General features: G+C 55.5%; 1 protein-coding gene across 1 annotated transcript; it reads left to right on the top strand.

Annotated features, from left to right (window-relative positions):
* Positions 1–309: 309 nt before the first annotated feature.
* On the top strand, positions 310–16,976 carry CTCFL (CCCTC-binding factor like). The gene is made up of 10 exons (XM_036009465.1): positions 310–846; positions 1,273–1,480; positions 2,519–2,689; positions 3,225–3,358; positions 5,750–5,870; positions 6,447–6,596; positions 6,998–7,158; positions 10,162–10,344; positions 15,411–15,534; positions 16,788–16,976. Exons 1-10 carry the CDS (start codon positions 310–312, stop codon positions 16,940–16,942), a joined length of 1,944 nt encoding a protein of 647 aa, XP_035865358.1. The 3' UTR covers positions 16,943–16,976.
* The last annotated feature ends 8,370 nt before the right edge of the window (positions 16,977–25,346 follow it).

Below are 25,346 nucleotides of genomic sequence, written 5' to 3'. Positions count from 1 at the left end.
CGATCTGGGCTTGTGCAATGGTGGAAAGCTTGCACGGGCGCCCCCTTGCTGATCCTAGAAGGTGCTTCTGCGGACAGTCTGCTCAAGCCGCAGTCTGTGAGTTCTAGAATGTTCTGAACAAATGCCTGCTTTAGCCTAAATCCTGCTGAGGCTCCGCCACACCTGGGCCTAGGCCGAGTCAACGTAGTCCAGACCGCTATGAGAATTAAAGCCTTCCGAGGCCTAGGTGAGCCCCAAAGCCCGCTGGGGCCCCATTTCACTGTGCCCCGCCCAGACTGCTTACTCCTTTCTCATGCAGGCCAAGTCAAAATGGCCGGAACCGAGGTCTTCGACACTCTCAAGCAATTCACCAAAATCAAAGAGGTGGTGCCAGTGAAAGCCCGGGAGGAGGGGGGTGGAGTGCGCAGGGCACTGGAGCCCCCAAGTCCTGGGGAGGTGGAAGCCGAGCGCACCCATGGGGCCCTGCTGACCAAGACCCCCGAAGGAGAGCCGGAGCTGGTGCTGGCCGCCACGGAGGACGGCGGGAGACACATCCTGACCCTGCAGCCGGTGCACCCCGCCTTCGACAACGCCGGACTGCCGGAGGTCGGCTGGCTGACGCCGCAGTACCCGGAGGGGGTGCAGGTGACGGTGCAGCAGGCCGGCAGCGCGGTGCCGTCGCTGCTGTGGGTCCGGGAGGGGGCCCAGCAGAGCCTGCACCAGTGCGTGGCCATCAGCACGCAGGACAAGGTGTACTCGCTGCAGGATATGCAAATGATGCAGCTGCACGTGCTGCAGGGCGGGGCGGTGGCCGCTGAAGACGGCGCGCGCGCGGAGAGCCCGCCTGAGAGCCCGGGATGGATGAAGGTACGGCTGGCTTTAAAAAAGACAGACCCCTGACGTGGAATTGTAAAGAAGCAACGTTTTAGGTTGCTCTTGGGGCAGGATTATGTATAGACAAGCAGTTTAGAATGAAACACAGTAAAATAATTCCCAGGAAAATCCTGGGGGACTACGTGGTTTGTTTGTTTTTTTAAGAGTTTAAGAAGTTTCACTAATTAGAATACTACCAGGCATGTTGTGTTTTTGTTTTTTTTTTTAAATAGTTTTGTTTTACCACCAAGAACTCTTGATGCTGAATAATTATACTTAAGAGTTTGGTTGTGATGGACAATCTTCTGTGCTACTTAATTTTCACGTTTTCATTATGCGTTCCTCGGCATCATCGAGGCAAAGGGTGTCACATTTGTTGTTTGGTTGCTTGTTTTTACTGATTAGCTTGGGAAAGGTCAGGAGGAAGACCCGCCGCCCGCCGAAGGAGGCCTCGAGAAGACTCAGAAGCAGTTCTTTCTGGTGGAAGCGAGGCCCGGAGAGGAGGGGAGGAACGAAATCATTCTGACAGTTTCGGACTTGAACGTGGAACACACCGAGGACCGGCCCGCGCCTGTTCCACCGCTCGTGGGACGGGCCGGCTCTCCGAAGCCTCAGAGAGACACCAAGGGTAGGGAGCTCGTTTCCTGTGAGGGACTCGGCGTAAAGCGGGTGGCTGTGTTTCCTCGCGGGAGTGGGACAGTCACTGACGCTGGACGTGGCTGACTTTTAGTGGCTTTCAGAAGGTCGGGAAATGGAAGACATTTTACACTCGTGTTCTGTAGTGTGCGTCAGATCCAAGCGTGTGGCATCTCTCGCACAAATGTTTTAAACGTGTAGAGAAAAAAGGGGCTCCTGCAAAGCACCACGTACTTACATAGGGTGCTGGGCTCTGCTTGCCCTAGTATGCACCTTGGGGCAGGGGTAGGGGGGGAAGAGGGGACGAGAGCTGGCGCTTCATGGCCCGGGGGAGGGACATCCGGAAAGCAGCAGAGCCCCCTTCGGCGGTGAGGAAGTTCAGGTGAGGCTCGGGAAGAGGACCCAGAAACGACTCGGAGTGGGGCTCACCTGTCCAGGCAGCAGGAGGTGGTGGCCTGTGGGCGTGGCTTCCTAATGAGGCTGGACGGGGCTCAGACCAGATGAGGGAGGACCTTGAACCGATGTTAGAACTGACATTGAATCTTGGAAGCCCCTGGGATGCATTGGACCCTCAACATGATCTGCTGGGCTTCTAAAGAATTTTCTTTCTTGTGTAAATTAAGAGTTCCCCCTCCACATCTCAATTTCCAGTTCATGTTTCAAAAGTCCTACCTGGCCACCCTCGGCTGCTTCCTCCCCCCTGCAGCAGGGGGCTGGGGCCGGGAAGCGGCTGGGTGTTGGAAGGCACATGGTCAAAGTCAGTCATTCAGGGCATTGCCTCTGTCTACAGTAGGTATTTGCCTTCCCTCATAATGTCCTAGTTTCTCATGTATTTAAAACAAAAGATGATACCCGCCCACCCGAATTCCCAATCCTGTCTCATTTCCAGGTGTCGAACACACTGTCCCGAGTTTGTGCAGCCATTCCCCCGTCTAACCCCAGCCCACTTTCCTCACCCCCCAACGTGGAACGGGAGCATCTAAAGAAAGAGGTTCACGAGGCTGTCAACCCTGTCATCTCCGTCCCGCAGGGGTCCCCCAGACCTTCCACTGCGACTCCTGCCTGTTCACAACGCCCCGGATTTCCAGTTTGAATCGCCACGTGAAGACGCACAGCAACGAGAGGCCCCACACCTGCCACCTGTGCCTGAAAGCCTTCCGCACGGTCACGCTCCTGCGGAACCACATCAACACCCATACAGGTGAGCCCTCGGGAGGGGCGCCCCCCTCGAAGGGCGCGTTGGGGGGGGGGCTTTAAGAGTTCATGTGGAGCCCTGCCTGGCGTAGCTCAGTGGATTGAGCTCGGGCTGCGAACCAAAGTGTCGCAGGTTCGATTCCCAGTCAGGGCACATGCCTGGGTTGCAGGCCATGACCCCCAGCAACCACACATTGATGATTCTCTCTCTCTCTCTTTCTCCCTCGCTTCCCTCTCTAAAAATAAATAAATAAAATCTTTAATTAAAAAAAAAGACTTCACGTGGGACAGTTCCCAGGTTAAAATTCCACACCATTGGAGACTTTTAGTCTCGTCTTGTTTTCCTCCGTTTCCGTTAAGAACAACAGGGAACGTGCCACAAGCCTTTTCTCGCCTCCGTGTGTGGGTGTGTGTGGTCTTAAGAACCCCCTCCTCACGGCGACAGCCTTCGGAGCCCGAGCGTCTGTCGGAAGTGACACCCCCCCCCCCAAGGAGAATGTGCGGGAACCTTGTCTGAACGGATGGACTCTGTGGTTTTGCAGGAACCCGGCCCTACAAGTGCGGTGACTGTGACATGGCCTTCGTCACCAGCGGAGAGCTGGTCCGGCACAGGCGTTACAAACACACCCACGAGAAGCCGTTCAAATGCTCCCTGTGCAAGTACGCCAGCGTGGAAGTAAGTGCGCTCTTCGGCTTAAGGCTCCGTGGCGTCTTATATTAAGGAGCCGCTGTAAAAAGTCACGTTAGGTTAAGCTAACAGGAGAACCGCTCACCAAATCGGTTTTATTAAAGACATTACTCATGCGACACCCGCGCAAGAAATCGTGCTCGTTCGATTTTCTAAATTGAAAATGGAAAATCGGATTTCTTCTGGCTTTGATGACCCGTGAGCGAAAGCAATATATAAAAGTGTGCAGATTGCAAAGAAATTTGCCCGGGGGACTCGGGAAATCGAAGCGCTACCCGGCGGCTGCCGTGGTGCTCGGCCCGCAGACTCGGAAGGGGTCGGCTGCCGCAGAGCCCCCCCAGGCCCAGTCTAACGGCGTGCCGACACCTTTGTGCCAACCTCGGTGGCTCTCGGTCAGATACCAAGCGACCTGCTCGGAGGTTTCAACACCCCTTTGTCCCTGTTGTAGCAGAGTCCGGGGTTTTCGCACTTTTCCCTTACGTGTGCCGGCCCTGTCAACGCCACCGTGGTCTCCCTGCGTCTGGCAGGCGCAGGAGCTCTCTGAACGAAATGGCAGACACACAGTCGCTTCCACTGTCGGTTTTCTGCAGTTAACGGTCAAGGGCTCCCCTTGCAGGGTTAGGACGCTGCCCGGCCTGAGCCTGAGCCCGGGGGGCGGAGGGGGTGGGGGGAAGGAGGTAACACGCCGGGTCAGGGGACTAAGTTAAAGGCCAGACTCGTGCCGGAACAGAGCCGTGATGCAACCGCGTGTCAGAAACCAGGAAATTGCACCAGCGGGCTGAGGATTTGATTACAGGAATTTTTTCCTGCTATTGCTCTCCTTAGAAGTTCTTTCTCATTGGAGCTAAAGGTTACAGCTCTCGTTTGGAAACCCAAAACGAAAGTTTCAAGGGGCGAAGCTGTCTGAGGCAGCCGTGCCCGGGGCGGACTTGCACTTGGTGTCCTGCTGCGCTGGTTCTGGGCACAAACATCCGGGGTCCCCTGAGACCCTCCTCCGGGGTCCCAGGCTGCGGACTGGCCGGCCCAGGCACACGTGACCCCACGTTCCTCAGTTTCCAAGTCTCGTCGTGCCGGTCTGCTCTCAGCGGGGTAGCCTCAGCTCCCCGCACCCACACGCCTTTCCTTGCACAGGCACCAGCCAGAGTGTGTCGGGGTGCGTGGCGTAGCACACCGGCCTCCAGGGCTCGGGGCTCCCCTCCCCCCTTCACCCTCCCTTGCAAAGCCACCCGGAGAAGGTTGGCGCACACAGCACTCATCCACTCTTTCATGCTGTATTTTTTAAATTTTTTTTTTAACTATGTGTTTTGGGTGAGAGGGGAAGGGAGCGAGAAAGAGGGAGAGAAGCATCGATGAGGGAGAGAAACCTCATTTGGTTGCCTCTCACACGCACCCCAACCAGGGGCCAGCCCACAACCCCGGGTATGTGCTCCCCAACGGGGACCCAGACCTGCGACCTTCCACTTTTCGGGCCGGCGCGCAAGCAACTGAGCCACGCCAGTCGGGCCTAAAATTCTTTTTGTTTCACTTTCCAATATCCGTGGAGACACCACTTTCCATCTAAAAACCTTAATAGTTTGGTTTGGATCGGAGTCTTCCTTCGCTCTCGAGTGTTCCTTGCGCTGCCGTGCGCCTGTCGCATACTGGGGAGCCAGACGGTGTGCAGCCGTCCCGAGATCACGGGCAGGGCCACGGGCACCCTCTCACCTCTGCCCCCCGCCCCCTGTTCTGCCAGAGGCAGACGAGGCCTTCAGGGGTGGAATACAGGGGACGGTAACAGCACAGGCAGGCAAACGGTGATCATATGGGAGGTGATATATGGTTTGCCTTTCCGCGAGTCTCCTGGGATACACAATTAATGAAACCAGAGTGGAGGCTCCTGTACCTAAAAGGTATTTGTTATAAGAAAGCACGGGTGTGTGGAGCTGAGAGGGGTCTCGGACAGGCGTGTGCCCAGCAGAGAGCTAGTATCTCAAGATTCTTGTTTGATCTACACAAACGTAAGAACTCTGGCTCCTGCACCTCTGCAGCGCGGTCCGAACGTTGCAGCGCTGAGAGTGCGGGGCCATCGACACGGAAAGCAAATCCCGCGTGGCACTGAGCAGCGAGGCCGCCCTTTTCCCTGGGTAACGCGACCTTGAACCTCAGGGTCTCTGGAAACCACAGCTGATTATTCCCAGAGGGTCTTAAACCCACATCAAATGAAACAACAAAAAAAAAGCCATTCACCCCAGAAAGCAAAAAGTAATGCCTTCGCCGTGTGTCTCGGGGTGCGGAGCACGTTCCGGGGTTAAGATGTCAGTAACTCTGTCTGGTGCGGCTGGACGGGGCCTGAGAACGTGAGCTTTCTCGTGCAACAAAGACCTCCCCTGTGCTGCGTAGGCGAGCAAGCTGAAGCGCCACATCCGCTCGCACACCGGGGAGCGCCCCTACCAGTGCCAGCTGTGCAGCTACGCCAGCAAGGACACCCACAAGCTGAAACGGCACATGAGGACGCACTCAGGTAACCACGCCTCGCGCGGAGGGCTGTGTCCCGGAAGCAGGGGCTCGTTCTCAGACATGAGACTTGCCTCCTCGGGGGCCGGCTGGACACCCCAGGGCCCGAGGGAGTGTCTTCGGGCCTTCTTTGGCGTGGGGGTTCTGCTCTGTCCCTGGGTGGGTATTTTGCCCCCAGGGAGTCCACGTAAGCTCTGTGCGGTCACCTCACCGACGGTGACGAGGAAGACACACCCTCGAGGGCGGGCCTCTGTGGGTGGCTCAGGCCTCAAACGCCGAGTCCGTGCACCTGGGACGCGGAGGCCACATGAGACAGAGCGTGCTGGCCTCGTCAGGCCCTTTATGCTCTGCTGCAGAACGAGGGCCTGTCTGTGTGCTCCCGGTCCTTTGCACGGAGGGCGGGAGCGGGGCCGCCGTCTGGGAATTCTGGACCCGTGGGGGGCGAAGGGAGCAGAAAGGGGTCAGAAGGCGCCCAGGGGACAAAAGACAAGCTCTGGGCGCCAGGTGTCCTTTGGGGAGGACGGGGGGCCTGCAGGGGCGGGGGAGCCGCTCTGCAGGGGGTCACCGTTGTCCTCCCCCCCAGGGGAGAAGCCCTACGAATGCCACCTGTGCCACGCGCGCTTCACCCAGAGAGGCACCATGAAAATACACATCGAGCAGAAGCACAACAACAGCATCCCCAAGTACCAGTGTCCCCACTGCGCCGCCAGCATCTCGAGGAAGAGCGACCTGCGTGAGTGTCTGGGTTCATGAACTCCCTCCCGCAGGGAAACCTGGGGAGCCCCGGGCCTGGTTCTGGGAGGCGGGGCTTCAGGAGCTAGTCTGGGAAGGGAGTCTCCTTTTTTTATTTTTTCAGAGGTCCTGGGGTGCCACCTGGTGGCCGACTTGCATCAGTGCCGTTTCGTAGCATTTTTTGGCTGTCCCTGTGTGCTGGTGACATCTAGTGGCCAGGGGCCAGAGTTGCAACGCACAGGAGGGCCCACCGGAAAGGGGACAGGCCAGCCCCACGTGCTAACAGTGCTGGGGGCCAGAAAGCCTGGGTGGGCTACGGGGCAGAGGCAGGTCTGCCTCACGGAAAATAACACTCCCCCCCCACACCGACCCACCGCGAGTGACGCCCTGTGCCCGTCCCAGGGGTGCACCTGTACAACCTGCACAGCTACAGAGCCACGGAGATGGGGTGCCGCTACTGCCCGGCCGTGTTCCACGAGCGCTACAGCCTCCTGCAGCACCAGAAGACGCACAGGAACGAGAAGAAGTTCAAGTGCATGTACTGCAGCTACGCCTGCAAGCAGGTACTGGGTTTCGTGTCGGTCGTCCGGGCAGGCGGGGAGTGCAGAATAACGGAGGGCTGGCGTGGGGGTTCTCCCACGTTGAGAATATTGGGAAAAGGTCATGCTTCAAAAAAAAAAAAAAGACCATTAAGCCCTGACCAGTGTGGTGGGGCGTCTTCCCACAAAGTGAAAGGTCAACGGTTCGATTCCTGGTCGGGGCGCAAGGCTGGGGTGCAGGCTGGTCCCTGGTCAGGGAGAGTACGGGTGGGTGTGTCTCTCCCACTCCTTCCCCCTCTTTCCCCTCCCTCTAAAAACAAGTAAATAAAATCCGTATTAGAGAAGAGTATGAAGCATAACCAGGAGGCAACCACGAGCCGAGACACTCCAACAATGGCACTTGGAGCACGGTTCACAGGCCCCTGGAGATCCTCACAGCCGGCCGGTCGGTGCCGTGAGATCAGCCTGCTCTTGGTGGCTCACGAGTTCACGCCGGAGTGTTCGTTGCCCTTCACCGCGCAGGCCTTGGCCCCGGTGGGGCCTAAGCTGCGGAGGTGCCTCCACGAGGAGCAGGGCAGCGACCTGTCACCCTGTGCTCTGCCCCTCCAGGTGCTGTGAGCAAAACCAAAGGGCAGCGTCACTCAGTAACGTCCTCAGAGAAGCAGTGGGGGTTAACGTGACTCTGTCTTGACCCTGAATACTCCCCGGTTGTGTTTTCTGTGCATTGAGCTGGGAGGTCGGTAGGAAACACCCCCGCCCTCCGGGGCGGGGCAGCGCCTGGAGACCTCACCTGCGGGGCTGGTGCTGGGGGTGCCGGCCACACTAGCCACTTTTTCGTGAACCACCATGTTGACTTAAGAGGGCTGGCGGCGAACTCAGCTCACCAGGTGACTAGATACTTGTCTGTACCTGGCGCCTCCTCCCCGAAGGCCCACGGAGGGAGGGCCTCCCCTCACAGGCAGCGTGGGGGGGGGGCCAAGGACCCGATGCCGGCCTGGATGAGGAGGTCAGAGTTTTGGAAAACTGACTTCCGAAGATGGGCGTGACCTTAAGAAAGCGATTGTTACATGGGATCACGAAACACGTCGGCCTTCAGAAGCTCCCCGTAACTCCAACTGATGTTTTCCCAACGGCTACCCCGTTATTTTACAGAATCAGGCGGGGTCAAGGGTCTAATCGTAGTATGAGATACACCAGCAGCTTTTAATGTAACGGAGTACGACAAGTCCGTTGGGGCGGTTTCAGGTTCCCCATTGTAGCCAGTTTTTAAGAACTCGTCACTTGCTGAGTTTGGGTGTAATGTCGGAGCAGCATGTCTGCAGTCACGTGAAAAGCGGCTAAGATTTTGCCCCCTTTTCCGACTGCGTGTCTGTGGGGCAGGTTCCCCGCCTCTGTCCCAGCCACAGCTGCACACCTGGGCCCCCCGAAGGCAGACGCCCAGGTGAGAATCGGGCTGTCCTCACCGAGCAGGACTGCCAGGCCTAGACGTGCAAATAAGGGTCGGCCAGAGACGCAGCAGATGTTTGGGGGTACAAGCGGGTCCCAAATAGGGCCGCCCGGATTTTAACTGGAAACCTTCTCTGTTAAGTCAGACAGTAATTTTTTTGTTTTTTTAAAATAGATAATGCATGGGTTATATAAGTATATGAACGTGTAGTTGGGTTATTGCTGTTTTTTTAAAGAATCGGTAAGTCCTTTCCTATTTGAATGTCTCAGTTTTGATTTCTAGTACGGGCAGCATCCCTAGACACCACATCCTAAACCAAAGCTGCCTGCAGCGGGAGTGATTTTTAGGAGCGAAAGGGGGTCCCAAGGCCAAGGGCGTGAGGCCTGAGCAGCTGCCCCGAAGCGGGTGCCGCTTGGGTGCCCCACCCGGCGACCAAAGGCGGAGTCGGGCGCTGGGTTTCGGGGTGTGGGCTGTACTGCACGGTACAGGCTTCGGATGAAGGGGGAGAGTGTGTCCGGGAGGCGTGGAGCTCTGGGGTGTCCCGAGCCCAGGCCCAGATTTGTTCATATGACCCGGGAGAACTACTCCCCGGGGGCAGACGAGGCTTGGAGAGGAGGCGGGGGTCCCAGGGGGGCTCAAGTCTCCGGCGTTTGGGGAGCAGAGCACATGGGGGGGACCGTGAGGCTGGTACGCTGCTGGGTGCCCCACGTGCTTTGGGCCCGGAGACCTGGGCTCCCGGGCCGGACCCCGACCCCAGTGGGGGCCCCAGAGGACACAGTCCCAGAGGCGGGGGTGAGAGGCAGGGAGAGACGGGGAGAAAGACGGCAGTCAGGTTACGGGGAGTGATGCGGGTGTGTTTGTGGAGTCAGGTTATGGGGAGCGATGCGGACATGTCCGTGGATTTCGTCTGAATGACCATAGCACATTAAATAAAACAAACGCACCGTGTATTTTCACGTATATGTACCTGTGTCCTGATTCCCCAGGTCATTTACTCCTAGAAGTCTTCGTTAAAATTTCCGATGGTTTCTTGGCTGAGAACAGTTGTTTTCACCGGGAGGCTTTTCACCCGATGTAACAACGTGCCGTGATTCCGTCGGGACGTAGAGGGAAAGCGTGAGCTGCCCGCACCCCCGCCCCCGAAGGCCCACTGACCTGGACGCGAACACTAGGTCCTTGAGTCTGCGGGTTGTGGAAACGCAGGTCATCACAGATGTTAACGATTCGTGACAGACGGGGGCTGCAAATGCACGAGCATTTCGGCGGGAGAATGACGGTCATTTCCCTGCCCCCAGTATGTCCCCCCCCCCAGGCCCGTGGGCCCATGGGCCCAGCTGGGAACTAGTCGTGAGAACTTTGTAGCCAGAAGGCAGGGACCGGCTGTGACTTGGTTTCGTAGACCCCAGGCTGCGTCCCCACCCTAACAGCGTGCCGTGTTGGGGACCTCTGTACTGCGGGTTTCCTTCACGGTGCACGCATCCTCGGGGAAGGAACAAAGGCGGGGGTACAGTGAATAACGCCTGACACCAAGCCCTCGCTGTGAGGAGCTGAGCCGCTTGCTCCCCCGCCCCCCCCCCCAGGAGCGCCACCTGACGGTGCACACCCGGACCCACACCGGCGAGAAGCCGTTCGCCTGTGGCTCCTGCAACCAGCGGTTCCGGCAGAAGCAGCTTCTGACCGTTCACGTCAAGAAGCACCACGACACGGAGTACATCCCGGCTGTGCACGCGTGTCCCAAGTGCGGCAGGGGCTTCTCCCGCTGGGTGAGCTCCCCCGAGGCGCCGTCGGTACCCCCAAAACATGCCTCTGTCTCCCAGGCGGGGTCCCACGCGGGGGCTTTCGACGCGGTTTTGGAACTAGCCAGGCCTTTGGAGAGTGGTTGTCAGCCACAAACCTCTCAAAAACCTTCTAGAAGTGTGGTCTCTCCTTCTGTGGAAAAAAAAAAAAGCACAGTTCCTGCAAACAAAACCTTGCACATAGTTTTAGGGAGTTCTCGGGCTCCCCCAAACCTACAGAGAATCCCCGGTTTTCGAACAGCATTTAAAGATTGTTCCTGTGCATTAGGCTTAGGCTGCTTCGCAGACGGAAGGCAGGTTTCAGTGTTGGGTAGGTGGTCTTGGTCTGGGGCGGTGGGCTCCATGCTGAGGAAAGCGTCCCCCCTCCCGCTGGTTCTTTCCGGGTGTCGGGTTAGTGGTCCGCCGCCGCCGCAGGCCGAGTGACCTCAGAACCGAGCGGCTTCAAACACCAAACGTTTACTGTCTCCCATTTCTGTGGGTCATGCTTGACTGGGTGGGTCTGGCTGGAATCTATGGATGCTTCAACCCCCCACGGCCTTGCCCTGGCTGGGCAGCCCGGGGGGTGGGCTAGAGCGTTGCCCCCGACAGGCCAAGGCTGCAGTTTGGTCTCCCGTCAGGGCACGTACAGGACACAAGCCATGAGTGCATCGCTAAGGGGGACAACACACGGATGCTTCTCGCTCCAAAATCAATAAATTAAAAAACCAGCACAAGGGACTAGCTAGACCCGTAGGCAGTGGGGGCTCCGGTCTCACTGGATAAAAGCTTTGAGTTGTCTGAAGCTGACTGTTTTTATGGGGGAAAGCTTTATTTTTTTTTCTCTGAAAAGGTGGGGTAGTTGCGTTTTTCGGGGGGCAGCACAGTGGGGTAATTCTGGAGTGTGCGTGCAGTTAGTTCAAAACGTGCCAAATAAAAGCAAGAACAGGTGCGCTCGTGCCAAGGTCAAGTTCAGCAGAGCTGCCCTCTGGCGGGAGAAACGAGAGAGCAGAGGCGAGGAGGCGGTGGCTGCAGCGTCCTCAGCAGTAAAACCAGACGTTCCGAAGCGTTTCCGTTCGTTGGAGAAGGCGTGTTTGGATGTACACCTGGAACACGTGAAGAACTCTGACACTTCCATGACAAAAAGACAAACGCCCAGGTAAAAAGAGGGAAATGATCTAAACAGACACTTCGCCAAAGATACACAAATGGTCTAGAAGCTCAAGAGAATTGCTGTGGCATCATTGGTTACTAGGGAAACGCAGATCAAACTCGCAGGAAGACGCCCCGTGCACGGGCCGCTGGGGTGGCTGCCCTTGGAGAAGGCGGACGGTGGGAGGAGGCGGGAGACCCGGGGTCCCGGACGTTGCTACTGGGACTTGGAAGTGAAGAAGGCTCCTCGGAAAACAATCTGGAAGTTTCTCAAAGAGTGGAGCGTAAAGTTGCCATACGATCCAGCAGTTCTTCATTCTTTTTCCAAGTGCCAAAGACGTCATGAACATCCATGGGCAGGTGCCTGAGATGAAACCACAGAGGCCCGGACCTGCCACATTCGCACGGTGCCTGTCACGTCCCTGTGGTGCCAGCCGTGACCCCTTGCTCACTGCGTGTGGGCCTTCGACCTCTGCACCCAGCCCGCAGGCTCCCGGGGCTTCTTTCTTTGTCCTTTTTTTTTTTAATTTAAAAATTTTTTTCAATCATAGTTGACGTTCATTTTAGTTTGTATTTGTTTCAGGTGTACAATGTGGTGGTTAGACAATCATAGGCGTGTCACAGGGGTCCCCCGACACTCCCAGTCCCCACCCGGCACCACTCACAGTCGTCACGGCGTTACTGACCGTGTTCCCCGCCCTGCCTGGACTTGACGTCCCCCTGGACCCAGCAGTTCTCGTTCCCCAAAGAACTGGAAACGTGGCCACGCGAAAACGTGTGCACGAATATCCACAGCAGCGTTATGTACGGCAGCCGCAGAGGGAGCAGGCCCGCAGGACGGAACCGAGGGCCCCGAAACAGATCCCCGTAGATATTAGAGCCTCTGACCTCTGACACAATGGAGCGAAGACGGTCTTGTCACCGATGGGTGCGGGAGTGCCCGGACGTCCGCGTACCAGAAAATACAACTCCGCACACGGACCTGACACCCTTCCAAAACAGTCACTCAAGATGGGTCGTAGATTGAAATGCAAAACACAAAACTGTAAAATTCCCAGAAGATAGCATGGGAAATACCTAGAAGACCTTGGGTGTAGTGGTAACTTCTCAGCTACAGCGCCAAAGCACAATGAGAGAGAGAGAGAGAGGAGGAAAGAAGGAAAGAAAGGAAGGAAAGAAAGAATAGAGAAAAGAAAAGAAAGAAAAGGAAGGAAGGAAAAAGGGAAGAGAAGGAAGGAAAGAAGGAAAGAGGGAAAGAAAGAAAGAAGAAAGAAAGAAAGAAAGAAAGAAAGAAAGGAAAAGAAAGAAAAGAAAAAGAAAGAAAGAAAGAAAGAAAAGAAAAGAAAGAGAGAAAGAGAGAAAGAAAGAAGAGAGAAAGAAGAGACTAAAGGAAAGGGAAGGAAGGAAGGAATGGATAAGCTGGGCTTCATTAAAATTAGGAACTTATGTGCACGACAGCGTCACCCCGGAGAAGGAGAAGGAGAGGACACGGACTGGGAGAAAGTGCACGCAAGAGTCACATCCGGTGAAGGACTGTCATCTGAAGTGTGCGAGGAGCTTTAGAAAGCCAGCAATAAGGAAACACAACCCGATGGAAAGAGAGGTGGAGAGTTGTAACAGGCCCCTCACCAAAGACGACACGCGGACTGCACAAGGCGGGTGAGCAGATCCCGACCCCCCGTGTCGTCGAGGAAACGAAAAGCAAAGCAAGGAGATGCCGCCACCCACCGATCAGGAGAGCCAAAATCCGGAACACTGACCACGCCGAACGCTGGAGCGGGTGGGGAGCAGCCGGAACCCCCCGCGGGTGGGCACGCGTCGGCAGTTTCTTCCAGAACTAACCCTCCTCTTGCCGTGGGTCCGGCCGTCCTGTTCCCTGGCGTTCGCCCAAAGGAGCAGAAGGGTTATGTCCACAGGCAAACCTGCCGGTGGGTGTTTGCACCAGGTTTGTCCCCAGTTGCCAGAACTTGGGGGCCAGCTGGGCGCCCTGCCGCAGGGGCGGGGCGAGCAAGCGCAGCTGCGCCCCAGCAACGGTGTCAGGCCACGAAGAGACTGGACGGACCTTCAGTGCACATTACTGAGTGGGGGAAGCAGTTTTTGCAGCGTTCGACGCCGTGGGACCCCAACGGCGTGGCACTCTGGAAGAGACTTAGCCATGGAGACGGGGACAGTCCCCCAGAGGCCGCCAGGGGCTGCGGGGCGGGAGGGGGGAGCAGTGGGGGGGCTCAGAGGATGGTTGGGGCGGTGACACCACTCTGTGGGACACCGTATGATGGTGGACACGTGTCATCACACGTCTGTCCAGACCCAGAACGCCCACCACCAGGAGTGAACGCTAATGCAGACCACGGACTTGGAGCGGCGGCATGTCCGTGTAGGTCTGTCAGCTGTGACAAAGGCAGGGGCAATGCCAGTGGGTGGGGGGGGCGTGCAAACGTGGGGTGGGAGGGGCACATGAGAATCTCTGCTTCCCTCTCCGTTTCGAGATAAACCTGAAACTGCTCTAAGAATTCAAGTCTTTGGGAAGAAACAACTGAAAGCCTATCTGAATCCTTGAATCCCACTTCATTATTTCAAAGTCGAGTGGCACAGACTTGGGTCTCGAGCACGTGATAGTCACGGTCGGTGTGTGTCGAACCGGGCCCCTCCCCCCCTCCTCCGGCGAGGACCCTGCTCTGGGTCGGGACCGGGGGTCCTGGGCGCCCAAGCAGCATTTCTGAGACACACACGTTTGTCCTGGCCCGCCCGCCCCTGTCGGCCCTCGCTGCCCTGGAGGTCTGCCCCCCTTGCGTTTCAGAGGCCGGGCGTGTTTTCATTGCATCTGCTTGTTCTTGCAAAACCGACACCAGTCCTCCTAAACCGTGAACTTGGTGAAGTTGCAGGGAGGGCGCGGGTACGGAAATGTGTCGGCGCTTCTCCGGGGACAGAGCCATGGCTCAAAGGAGTCCTGGACCCCAGGAGGCTCCATTTGTCTGCCGTCCTCCTGTGAGCCCGGGGCGGCGGGCGTGTCCTGAGAAAGGCCAGACGGGGAGTACTTGCAGCATCTCAGACCAGACCAACCGTCTCTGTCCCGACTGCTGGCCTCGGAGGCTGTGGCGCAAGCTCGGCCGTGGCTGGATGTTCATGAATGCAGGGACCTGGCTCTTCCAGACCGCTTACTTTATGGGAGCCGCGGGCAGGCCGCACCGGACCCTCCGCACCAGCGTGCCAGCCGTGTGCGTGAGCGTGATGTGGAGTTTCAAAAACCCACGACGTTCCCCTTACGTGCAAGTCCCCCTGCCTCCCACCCACGAGCCTGCAGGGCCCGTACTGAAGCCGACATGGAACTTAGGTGAGGTGTTTTGCAGAGTCAGCAGCTTGAGTGACGTGTCACGAGGGTCCTCTGTTAGCACACGGACTCTTCCACTAGCGGAAATGTCCCAGCTTATTTCGGACCCTAAGTGTCCACGTGCAAGGAGGCGGCCCCGGTAGCTCCCACTGGGAAAGCGGTGGCCTCCCGCTTCTGTCTGAGGGTTGTGCTCGGTTTTCCTGACCCTGTAGCAGGTCCGGGCGGAGGCTGGCGGGGCAGCCGTGTCTCTGTGGTATTTCACTGACTTTCATAAAATTGACCGACACCTTGAATTCCTGGTGTAATATCGAACCTCACTTTGGAGAGGAGAGCCATTCCAGAACAGTAAGTCTGGTCTCCTCATTGGCCTCCATGAGAAAGAAACATCTAAGGTGAGCTAGCTTGCTCCTGGACCCAGCCACGAGGGGGAGGGCCACCTTGAACAGCGTGTCTTTTCTCGCACAAGACTGTAAGGGGTACATGTCCGTCATCCGCAGCGCGTCTTTGACTGCGTGCTTTTCAGTGGTTCTCCCTCGGTGACGCCGCCCCCTGCGGGCCCCGTGCCGTTTCCCCACAGACCAACCTGCGGAGACACGCCGAGAAGTGTGTGGGGGGAGAGGACCCGGCCGCCCCCTCGGGGACGGGAAGAAGGATGAGGACGAGGAAGCCAGCCGGCCCGCAAGACGCGGCGAAGGAAGACGGTACCTCCTTTTAAACGAATGGGGTTCCAACTTGACTGTGACTTTCTCCCGCACACACCCCTGGGTGCTGAGTGCTGACCTGCGGGGAGCGCACCCAGAAACCCCAGACCCCGAAAGGTGCCGTATCCTGGCCCGGCTCTGTCTCGGCTGCCTGCTGGTCTGGGAGGGTCTTGAACTCCCTTTAGCCCCGTGGGGTTACAGGCAACGCCGGCCTGGTCACCGACCCACCTCTCAGGACCACAGGGAGGGCGCAGCAGGAAAGTGACTGGGGAGGCCCGGAGGTGGATCCCCCACCACATGCGTTCCTGGGGGGCGTTTTCATGAGGCCCAAGGACAGACACACGTGCCCACTGCTCCCCTGCCCCCAGAGCTCCCCTCTGCCAAGCTGGTGGGTTGCCGGGCGCTGTGCTCGTGTGCTGGACACGCCGCAGCAGCAGCAGGCAGCCACAAACTGGGGGGCCTCCCAGCCTGGAGGCCACACGTCCTGGGCACGAGCAGGGCCACGCTCCCTCGGGGGCTCCAGGGGCCGAGCCTTCCCGCCTCCCCCAGCTTCGGGAGGCCCCAGGCGTCCGTGGCTTGTGGCCACATCGCCGCCGTCTCAGTCTCCATCCTCGCACGGCCTCTCCTTCCTGCCTGTGCCTTTGCCCTCCCTGTCTCTTGTGAAGACACTTGTCACTGGATTTAGGGTCTGCCCCGAACGTTCAGGGGATCGCATCTTAGGACCCTTAATGATATTTTCAAAGACCCTCACTTCAAATAAGGTCACGCTCCCCGGGTCGGGGCTTCAGGATGTGGACACGGCCTTTTGGGGGGCCGACAGCCCAGCCCAGCCCACCACAGGTACACTCGCTTGCTGGCGACGACGCACCAGGCGAAACCCAACGCCCGGCCCCAAGCCGGGTCCCTGGCCCCCGAGCTCCAAGGGGTACAGACCTGAAAACGTGTCTGTACCTGCGTGACTTCCCGGCTAACGGGGCACCTGAAGGCCACTCTGGGCACCTCCGTGCAGGGCTTTAAAAAAAAAATGCACAGCAGAGACTGGCCCGCCCCAGGAGTCTGCAGAGCGGAGGCGGGGGAGCCGGGGCGGAAAGCACAGTTGAGACCGGAGTGCCCCATCCAACCCCGGCGCGGGAAGCTTGTCTCTGCAGACACCTGCTGCCGGGCTAACCTCGCGCGCTGGGTTCCGAGATCTCCTGGCGCCTATTGTTGGCCTTATTTCACACGTGCCAACCCTGTGCCTGCCTCCCCCCCAGAAGCCGCTGCCGAGGGAGCCTCCGCGGCGACCGGAGACCAGTGCCCGGGAGAGGAGGCTCCTGCCGCCTACGGAGAAGCCTCCACGGCCGCCGGGATGGAGGACCTGGACGGGGACATGACCTGCGAGATGATCCTCAACATGCTGTCCCAGTGAGGGGGCGGGCGTCCTGCCGCCGCCACCTCCCGGCCTGCTCCAGGCGCACGTGAGGGATGTTCGGCGCCTTTGAAGCCGTGAAGTTCGTGGTCACGGCACGGGTTTTCCCAAAGCTCGAGGGAGAGCCCGGAATTGTTCGCCTGTTCTTGACTGGGCACCCCTCCCCCTCCCACACACACACACACACACACACACACACACACACACACAGGGCAGGTATTTTGTAAAAGGCCCCCACCTTGACTCGGAGGTTCAAACCTCAAACCCATGAATTGGCTCGCTCGACACTGGCAACAGGGGCCCCCGGTGAACGAGCAGCGATTTTCAGACGAACCTTCTCTCCGTCGGAGCTCGGACTAGCGAGTGCTTCGGCCCAGCGTCCGAGACGGGAGATTTTATGTCGCATTTGAACACGCCCGTGATATTTCTCACAGGGCGATTTTAACCACAAAATGCTAACTTTATATCCTTTGTACACAAATGAATTTTCCATGAAATTGAAAGCCCGTTGCAATACTTTTAATTTGTTTCAAATTCAATGCAAAAGATCTGAATGTTGTACCAAAGAAAACCGAGTAGAAAATGGAAAACTCTAAATCAGACTAGAAGATAACGCTTACCCTCTTTTCCCTTGCTTGGTGCACGTTTACATTTTTGTGCTCTGCCTTAATTATGTGCTTAGGTAGGGGATCCTCCCTGGCTCCATCCCGTTATGGCTTATCTGCATTTCAATTCATCACCCTTTTTTGCTAAAATGACTTTTTTTTATGTTTTTAAAATAATTGGCCAAGAAAAAAACAAAAATTGGATAATGGAAACGTGTACTTGAATTTGTCCTTTTTTTATAGCACCCTCTACCCTGGGAGGATTTCCGTTTCACCGACTGCAGAGACTTTTCCCGCCTCAGAGCAGGATGGGAAATCCTCCAGCCCTTAAAATTAAGGAGTCCTTATCTTTATAACGAGTCACATTTTTCTTCTTAGCTCAGCACTTGCTTTTGCTGTGCGTTTTTCCTCCCCGTATTTTAAGATCAATGATAGGTCCTAAATTCAAAAATTTTTTTTCAGCTTCGTTGAGGTATAATTGACACATAAAATCGTAGGGTACTCCAGTGTACACCGTGGTGGTTTGATAATGCACCTACATTGTGAAAGAATCTCTCCCATCTAGTTCATTCCATTCCAATTCTTAAAATGCTGGTCTCTTGTGAAAAACATCCCCAGCCCCAGAAGCCCCGTGCAAGGTACACACGTGAAATCAATTTCTTGGGAGGAAGGGCATCATATTCTTTGCAGGACACCAAAGGATTGAGTTTACATAGTGAGACTTCAACTCCCTGGTCTCTCATCTGCTCTCATCAGTGTAACTATTTGAACTTTTGTAATGGTTTCTTATTTTTTGTTGTTTAAAGATGTTTTGCAAAACTCAATAAAATGACTTTAAGTTATCTTTGTTATATATGAATCGTGGTTCTTAAAAATGTCTTTTTTCTTTCCCTCGTGAGGCCATGGAGAAATTGGAACCGTGTGTCCTGGCTGTGGGAATGTAACATGGTGGGGCCCCTGCAGAAAAGGGTGGGGCGGTTCTTCAAAACATTAAAAACAGAACTCCCCTCTGATCCCGCAGTTTGGGCATGTGCCCCAAAGGACCAGAAGCAGGGTCTTGAAGAGGTATTTGCACGCCCACGTGCACAGCAGTGCTACTCACGGTAGCTGAGAGGTGGGCGCAACCCCGGCGTGCAAGGACGGGTGAACGGATACACAAATCTGGCCTGTCCGTGCAGTGGAATAGAGTTCCGCCCTGAACAGGGAGGACGTTCTGACCCCGCCACCACACGGGTGAACCTGGAGGACGTTGTGCTGAGGGGGACAAGCCGGGCACAGAGACACGAGTGCTGGTGCTTCTGCCCACAGGAGGGGTGCGGAGGAGTCAGATCCAGAGGGACGGGAAACAGAGCGGCGGGTGCCGGGGCGCCCCGGGAGCAGGGAGGGGGGAGTCAGTGTCAAGTGGGGGCAGAGTTCCCGTCTGGGGAGGTGAAAGGAGTCCTGGGGACGGGTCGTAGTGACAGCTGCACGACAGCGCGAGGACACCTAACACAGCTGAACTGCACCCCGCAAACCGGCCCAGACAGTCAACACCTACTACGCACTTCACTGCAATCGCACTTTCTAAAGCAACCAACGAACAGGTAGACACATTGGGGACAGCAAGCCCCGCCGGGATCTGAACACCATCAGCGCCCCCGCATACACAGGACCCGCAGGGTCTGGCACGGGTGACACCGGGATGGGGTACGATGCAGCGTGACATGCGGATGGCCGGCTTCGGCAGAGTTCTGAGTCCAGACCCCCACCAAGCCCCTGGGTGAGAGGAGAACCTCATTGGTCCCTCAAGTGCAGCGACTATTGGTGCGTTTGATTCTGGGGCAGAAGCAGTGACCACAGTGTCCACCAGAGGGCGGTGGTTTCATCCACCCCCCACCCCCACCCCCAAACATGGAGGCTGACTCCCAGCCCCTTGGGGCTCTGATAACAAGGCCATGTTATAACACACTCTCCACCTGGGGTGTGACCAGTTCTGCACTGTGCAGAGAGATGAGTAAAAAGCGCTTTGTCTTCAACAGGACCGGGAGGGTTTGTTGCACTTGACCTTGCGAAGTAAAGACAGGAGCCTTCAGCAGACCTGGAGGCGAGGGCCGTTTTGGTGGCTCCGTGTCTCAGAATTGGGGGGTGGGGAGCGAGCTGCCTTCGGGACGCGTGGGCTTGGGGCAGGGCTGCGATCCAGCAGGAAACGGTTCTGGAATGTACAGCTGTCGCACGATTTACCGTCTCCGTTTCAGGGGAAGGGTGTTTAAGTGACCACACTGTGTGACAGCAGTTTTACTATGTGAAGGATGCTTTTTAAATCAACCTGAGACCCGGCCACAGCCTCCGTCGTGGGGTCAGCCAGTGAGTGACCCGGGGTGGGGGCGGGGGGCGGGGGAGCTGCCACCACAGGCTCAGTCCTGAGCAACCCAGTGGAAGAAGCAGCTACTTCCGGAACAGCCTACCTACGGAAGATGGCGAGAATTTCCAGGTGTCACTTCCAGGGTAGATGTGATGGCTTTTGGTAACCTTTTCTAAAATCTCTTCATTCACTGATTTTTTAGAGAGAGACATCGACTTACTTGTTGTTCCACTTAATTGATGCAGTCACTGGTTGTTGATTCTTGTATGTGCCCTGACCGGGGATCGAACCCCCAACCTTGGTGCATCAGGACAGCACTCTAACCCACTGATCTACCCGGCCAGAGCCATTGACATTCTCGCTGAGTGTCTGCTTTATGACTCTCTGTCACGAATGGGCAGCGTCATTCATCCTTAAACACGTTCAGTTAAAGCCTTGGGACGTTTGGCTTCACTAGTCAACGGCCTCTACCTTTTGTCCATCTTTTTATTGCAGTTTATTTGTAATTGAGTGTGTATCAGAGGACACGGCTGTTACACAGCAGCCTCATTCACGACGCTACTTTAGTAGGTGTGTATCCCTTCCAGGGCATGGCTGATCACGGGCCCCGTGTCTTTAAACCATTGTCTTTCCCAGCATGCACGATTCAGGGTTTCCAAAGACACACGGGCGGATGCCTTTCCTCAGCAGTTGCAGAGGGAATACCGCCGCGCTCCCAGGGACGAAACGGCCGTACGGGGACCTCCGCACCGAGCTCCGATGACTGGAAGCCGGTCACAGGGGGGCGTGCAGGAAGGCTCAAGGTGAAACACTCATTTGGTTTCGGTTTTACTTGTTTTTTGGCGGGGTGGGAGCAGGGGGGAATCTAAGAGCTCATTTGGTTTTTGGGGGAAAAACCAAATGAGCTGAGAAGCATGTTGCTGTCATCTCCTGCTCACGGAGTATGACAGTTGCCACCTCAGTCCAAAGGTCACTGATTAGAAGACTCATCCTGATATACATCTATATCCGAAGGCCCCAGCCATCAGAATCGGTCAGGTGACAACAGCAAATAGTGTACTTGACCGGGAATCCCTTTATTTTAACGCCATCGCCATTGGCCCTGCTGCCTCCAGGCGACACCCAGTCCCCTGGGGGTGCCTCTGCTCCAGTGGCCTCCCGCCCGGGTCCTGCTCAGGGGTGCAGCGTCACCTGTCACTTGGGTGTGCACTTGTCCTTGCGCTGGTCCGCTGGTCACTCCATGGGGTTGGGCCAGTGGGGTCCCTCCTCCCCAAGGGTGGCTCTGTCTGTGCCCCACCACTCAGCACACCTGACCTTCGCCCGATCCCGTCATCTTGTGGGAAACTCCAGCTCCTGCAAGGCCCTAGACCGCCGTGGCTCAGAAGTCTCCCTGGGCACTGGGGTTACCTAGGGAGACTCCCGGACCCCAGGGCCACCGTGTTAGAATCTCAGGGGTGGCCCCGGAGAATCGGCATTGTCCATTTTTGCTTCCAAGCCAGCTCAGGGGCCACTTGCCCCCCAGGCTGCATCCCTTCCCCATTGTCACACTAGTTGGAAATAACCAGAGATGCTTTCAGCAGCCAGCCCTGAGCGTGTCGCTCTCAGTGGCTCTCCCCGAAAGAGCGACTCAGCCTCTCTCCGGCGGCCTCTCCACCGGCCACTGTCCCAGTGGGGATGGAATAAGGCGGAGCTTCTGGAAGCGACCCGTGACCCCTGTTGTAGAATTTGCCAGGCCTCCTCCACGGTCTGGCACCGAGACAGTACACGCAGGTGGACAGGAATAGACATGAGAGCTGTTTGGCAGTGTCAGAGCGTTACCCGTGACACTGGGAGGGGACAGGGAGAAGGTTCGGGATCTGCTGACCGAATGGGAAGGAGGTGGCGCTGGGGCGGAGGGTGGGCGTATCAGGGAGCGCACGGGCTGGTCAACGTGCCCGTGTCTGACTTCGCAGGCCTGCGTGTCCTCTGTCGGGGTGACACTCCCCTTCCTTCGGGTGCCACAGGCCCGTTCCAGGACGAGAGCAGCTGGTTCTTCCTAAAAATGGTTCTTCCCATTGACGGTGACGGATCGGACAATCTCAGCGTGTGCGGGTAGGTGCACGGACGGACGGACAGCTGGATGGATGATACACGGAGATACTTGCTCACGTTTTGTTTATTTTGTTCTTTAAAAACTCCATAAAGAATCAGAAATTAGTCCCGGAAGGTGCGCCCTTCCGACGCTCAGCCAATGGAAACTAGTTTCCCGATCTCAGCTTCTTGTCTAAACGACGTGGGCATTGTAGCGCTTCTTGGTGCTATTTCCCAACAGTACGTCTTTGTTTTCCCTTATTTTAAACATTTTTCATCTTTCGGGGTATAACTCACACACAGTAAAATCCCCCTTTTAGGTGTATATTCTAGGAGTTCTGACAAATGAGTGGTCATGGACCCATCACCACCATCAAGACATGGAGCATCTCCTACACCCCAAATCCCATTGTCCCCCGCTCCCAGCCCTGAGCAACCACTGGTTTCTCTATGTCCTTCTGGGTGGCCTTCCCAGAACCTCGAGTAGACAGGATCACACACCACGTATCCGATCCCGGCTCCTTTGAGATTCAGGCCTGTTTCTCGGCCACCTGTTCATTTTACGGCAACGCAGTGCTCCGCTGTATGGGTGCTCCGTGACGAGTTCATCCAGTTCCGGGACATCCGGGTGGTCCCCACGGTGGGAGGGCCGTGAATCGAGCTGTCATAAACACCGGTGGGTGGGTTTCGTGCAAACACACACGTCTATTTTCATTCCTCTTGAAGCGAGCTTCCCGCGTCGTGAGGCAGGAGTATGTTTACCTTGGTGAAAACCGGTCACACCTGTGCCCAAAGCTCCATGCTCCCACCAGCCCGGTCCGAGCGGCGGGAGCCCACGTGTGCACCTACCACTGGGTGCTGCCCGGGCGTGTTCTGGTTTCCCCATCCTCTTGGGTCTGTACTGATAACTCCCTGCGGTGTTAATGTCCAGTTTACACACAACTAGCGACTTTGAAAATGTTTCCCATGGACTTAATGTGATGTCTGCCTATCTGCTTTGGTGAAATATCTGGTCAATTCTTTTAACCGTTTAAATGGGGTTGTGTGAGAGTTATTTATAGATTCTGGACACGAGTTCTTTACGAGGCAGATGTTTCTCAAGCATTTTCTCCCAGTCTGTGTCTTCCCTTTTCATTCTTTGAACGGTGTTTTTCAAAGAGCAAAATTTTAAAAAAGTTTTAATGGATTCTAATTGAGCTGTTTTTCTTTGATGATTTTTTTTAGTGTTGTATTTAAGAAATCTTTGCATAACTTGGGGGTCACAACGATTTCTTTCCCTAAGTTTACTACTAGAAATTTTGTAATTTTATGTTTTGCGTTTAAGCCTGTGATCCCTTTTGAGCCAAATTTTGTTTACCGTGCAAGATGTGGGTTGAGCTTCATTTTTTTTCACATGTGGGTGACCCGTTGTTCCAGCAGCATTTACTGGAAAAGCCCCTTTGCCCGTCCGATTCCCTCTGCGGCTGGGTTAAGGGTAAACCAGCCCCACTTGGGGGTGGGGGGATCTATTTCCGGACTCCATCCCGCGGTCCTGGCCCTTGATGACCGGGGCATTAGAGCCAGAGCCGCAATCAGAAAATGTGAGTTCTCCAACACCATCTGCTCCAACATTGTGTGGGTTGTCCTAAATTTCTCACCCTCCTATGGAAACTTTCAAACACACTTGTTGACATGTACAAGAACATGTTGATGCAACTTGGCAAGGGGGATGAATCTGGAGATCAACTTGGGGAATTTAACATTTTAACAATATCGAGTCTTCCAATCTGTGAATACAATTTATCCCTCCATTTATTTCAGTCTTTTTTTATTATTTCTTTCATCCTTAGTCCCTTGTTTTTAGAGTTTTCAGCATTCAGCTCTTGCCCAGATGTTACATTTATATCAAAGTTTTTCATGTTTTTGGGGGGGGAGGGGGAACAGGGGTTACTATTCTTAATTGTACTCTTTTTTAATTTTTTATTTCTTATTGTTCATTGCTAGGCTAGAGGAAGACTATCGAATCTGGTATGTTGACCTTGCATCCCGGAACCTTAATAAACTCACTTGCAGCCATGGTAAAACACCATGGAATCTACAATTGTAGATTCCATGGTGTTTTCTACAGAGACAATCGTGCCATCTCCACATAGGGACAAAAATGTTATTTTTCCCCTCTCCAATCTGTCTGTGTTTTGGTTTTCTTGCCACAGTGCCCCAGCTGGGACTCTGGGATGGTGCCGGATAGGAGCGGTGAGAGCGGACATCTTTGCCTTGCTCCCAATGTCGGGGAAGGCACTGGCGTTTTTGCCATGAAGTATGATACTAGTTGTGGGGGTTTTTGCACATGACGTTTACTAGGTCGAAGACATTTCTTTTTTTATCAGTTTGCTGGGAAATCATCATGAATGGGTGTTCAGGTTTGTCAAATGTCTGTGAACCAAAGTGTGGCAGGTTCGATTCCCAGTCAGGGCACATGCCTGGGTTGCAGGCCACGGCCTCCAGCAACCGCACATTGATATTTCTCCCTCTCTCTCTCTTTATCCCTCCCTTCCCTCTCTAAAAATAAATAAAATAAATAATTTTTTTAAAAAGTTTGTCAGATGTTTCAGATGACTGATTACATGCTTTTTTTGTTGTATCTGCTGAATTACAATGACTAATTGTCTAATGTTGAACCAGCCTTGCATTCCAGGATAAACATCACTTGGTCATAATGTATTATCCTTTGTACATGTTTCTGGGTTTGACTTGATACTATTTTGTTGAGGTTTCTTTCGTTTATGTCCACAGGCAATATTGGCATACACATTTCTTATCATGTATTTGATAGTAGGGCTATGGTAGCCTCATAAAATAAGTTGGGATTGTTCCCTTTTCTTCTGTTTTCCAGAAGAGTTTGTGTAGAATTAAGATTTTTTTCTTCCTTTTTTTTTTTTAAACCAGTGAAGCCGCGACTATGGGACTACTCAGGTTTATCTATTCTCTCTGCAGTAGCATCTCGGGTAAAACAGAGGCTGTGGCCAGGCCCCTACCCCACCACAAGGTGGCCACGGACTAAACCCCTGACCTCCGGGAGCCTAGTGTCCTCCAGTTTCTCAACGTGCATAAGTGGAATGCCCTTGCCAGATGCTGGGGAGACCGAGAGAGATCAGGGTGGTTCTTGCCCTGGAGACACTTACAATCTCTTCTTCCTCTTACTTGAGGCTCCTGGACAGCAGAGGAGGCGCTGCCTGTGAAGGGGCCTCCATTCAAGGTAAATGTTTAACGACAGCTTTGGGCGGGGCGACCCTACCTGCCGATTTCCATGGTGTCAATACTCCCGCCGAGCCGTGGCGGGGTTTCAGGCCACCAGGGGGCTCACTCCGTGGAGCTGGGAGGAGACACCGGGCAGGCACTGCCCCTGACA

The sequence above is a fragment of the Phyllostomus discolor genome, chromosome 9 (assembly GCF_004126475.2).
Source record: "Phyllostomus discolor isolate MPI-MPIP mPhyDis1 chromosome 9, mPhyDis1.pri.v3, whole genome shotgun sequence".
NCBI classification, from domain to species: Eukaryota; Metazoa; Chordata; class Mammalia; order Chiroptera; family Phyllostomidae; genus Phyllostomus; species Phyllostomus discolor.
Note: the sequence above shows the minus strand (reverse complement) of the source record. Positions and strands in the feature narration are given on the sequence as shown.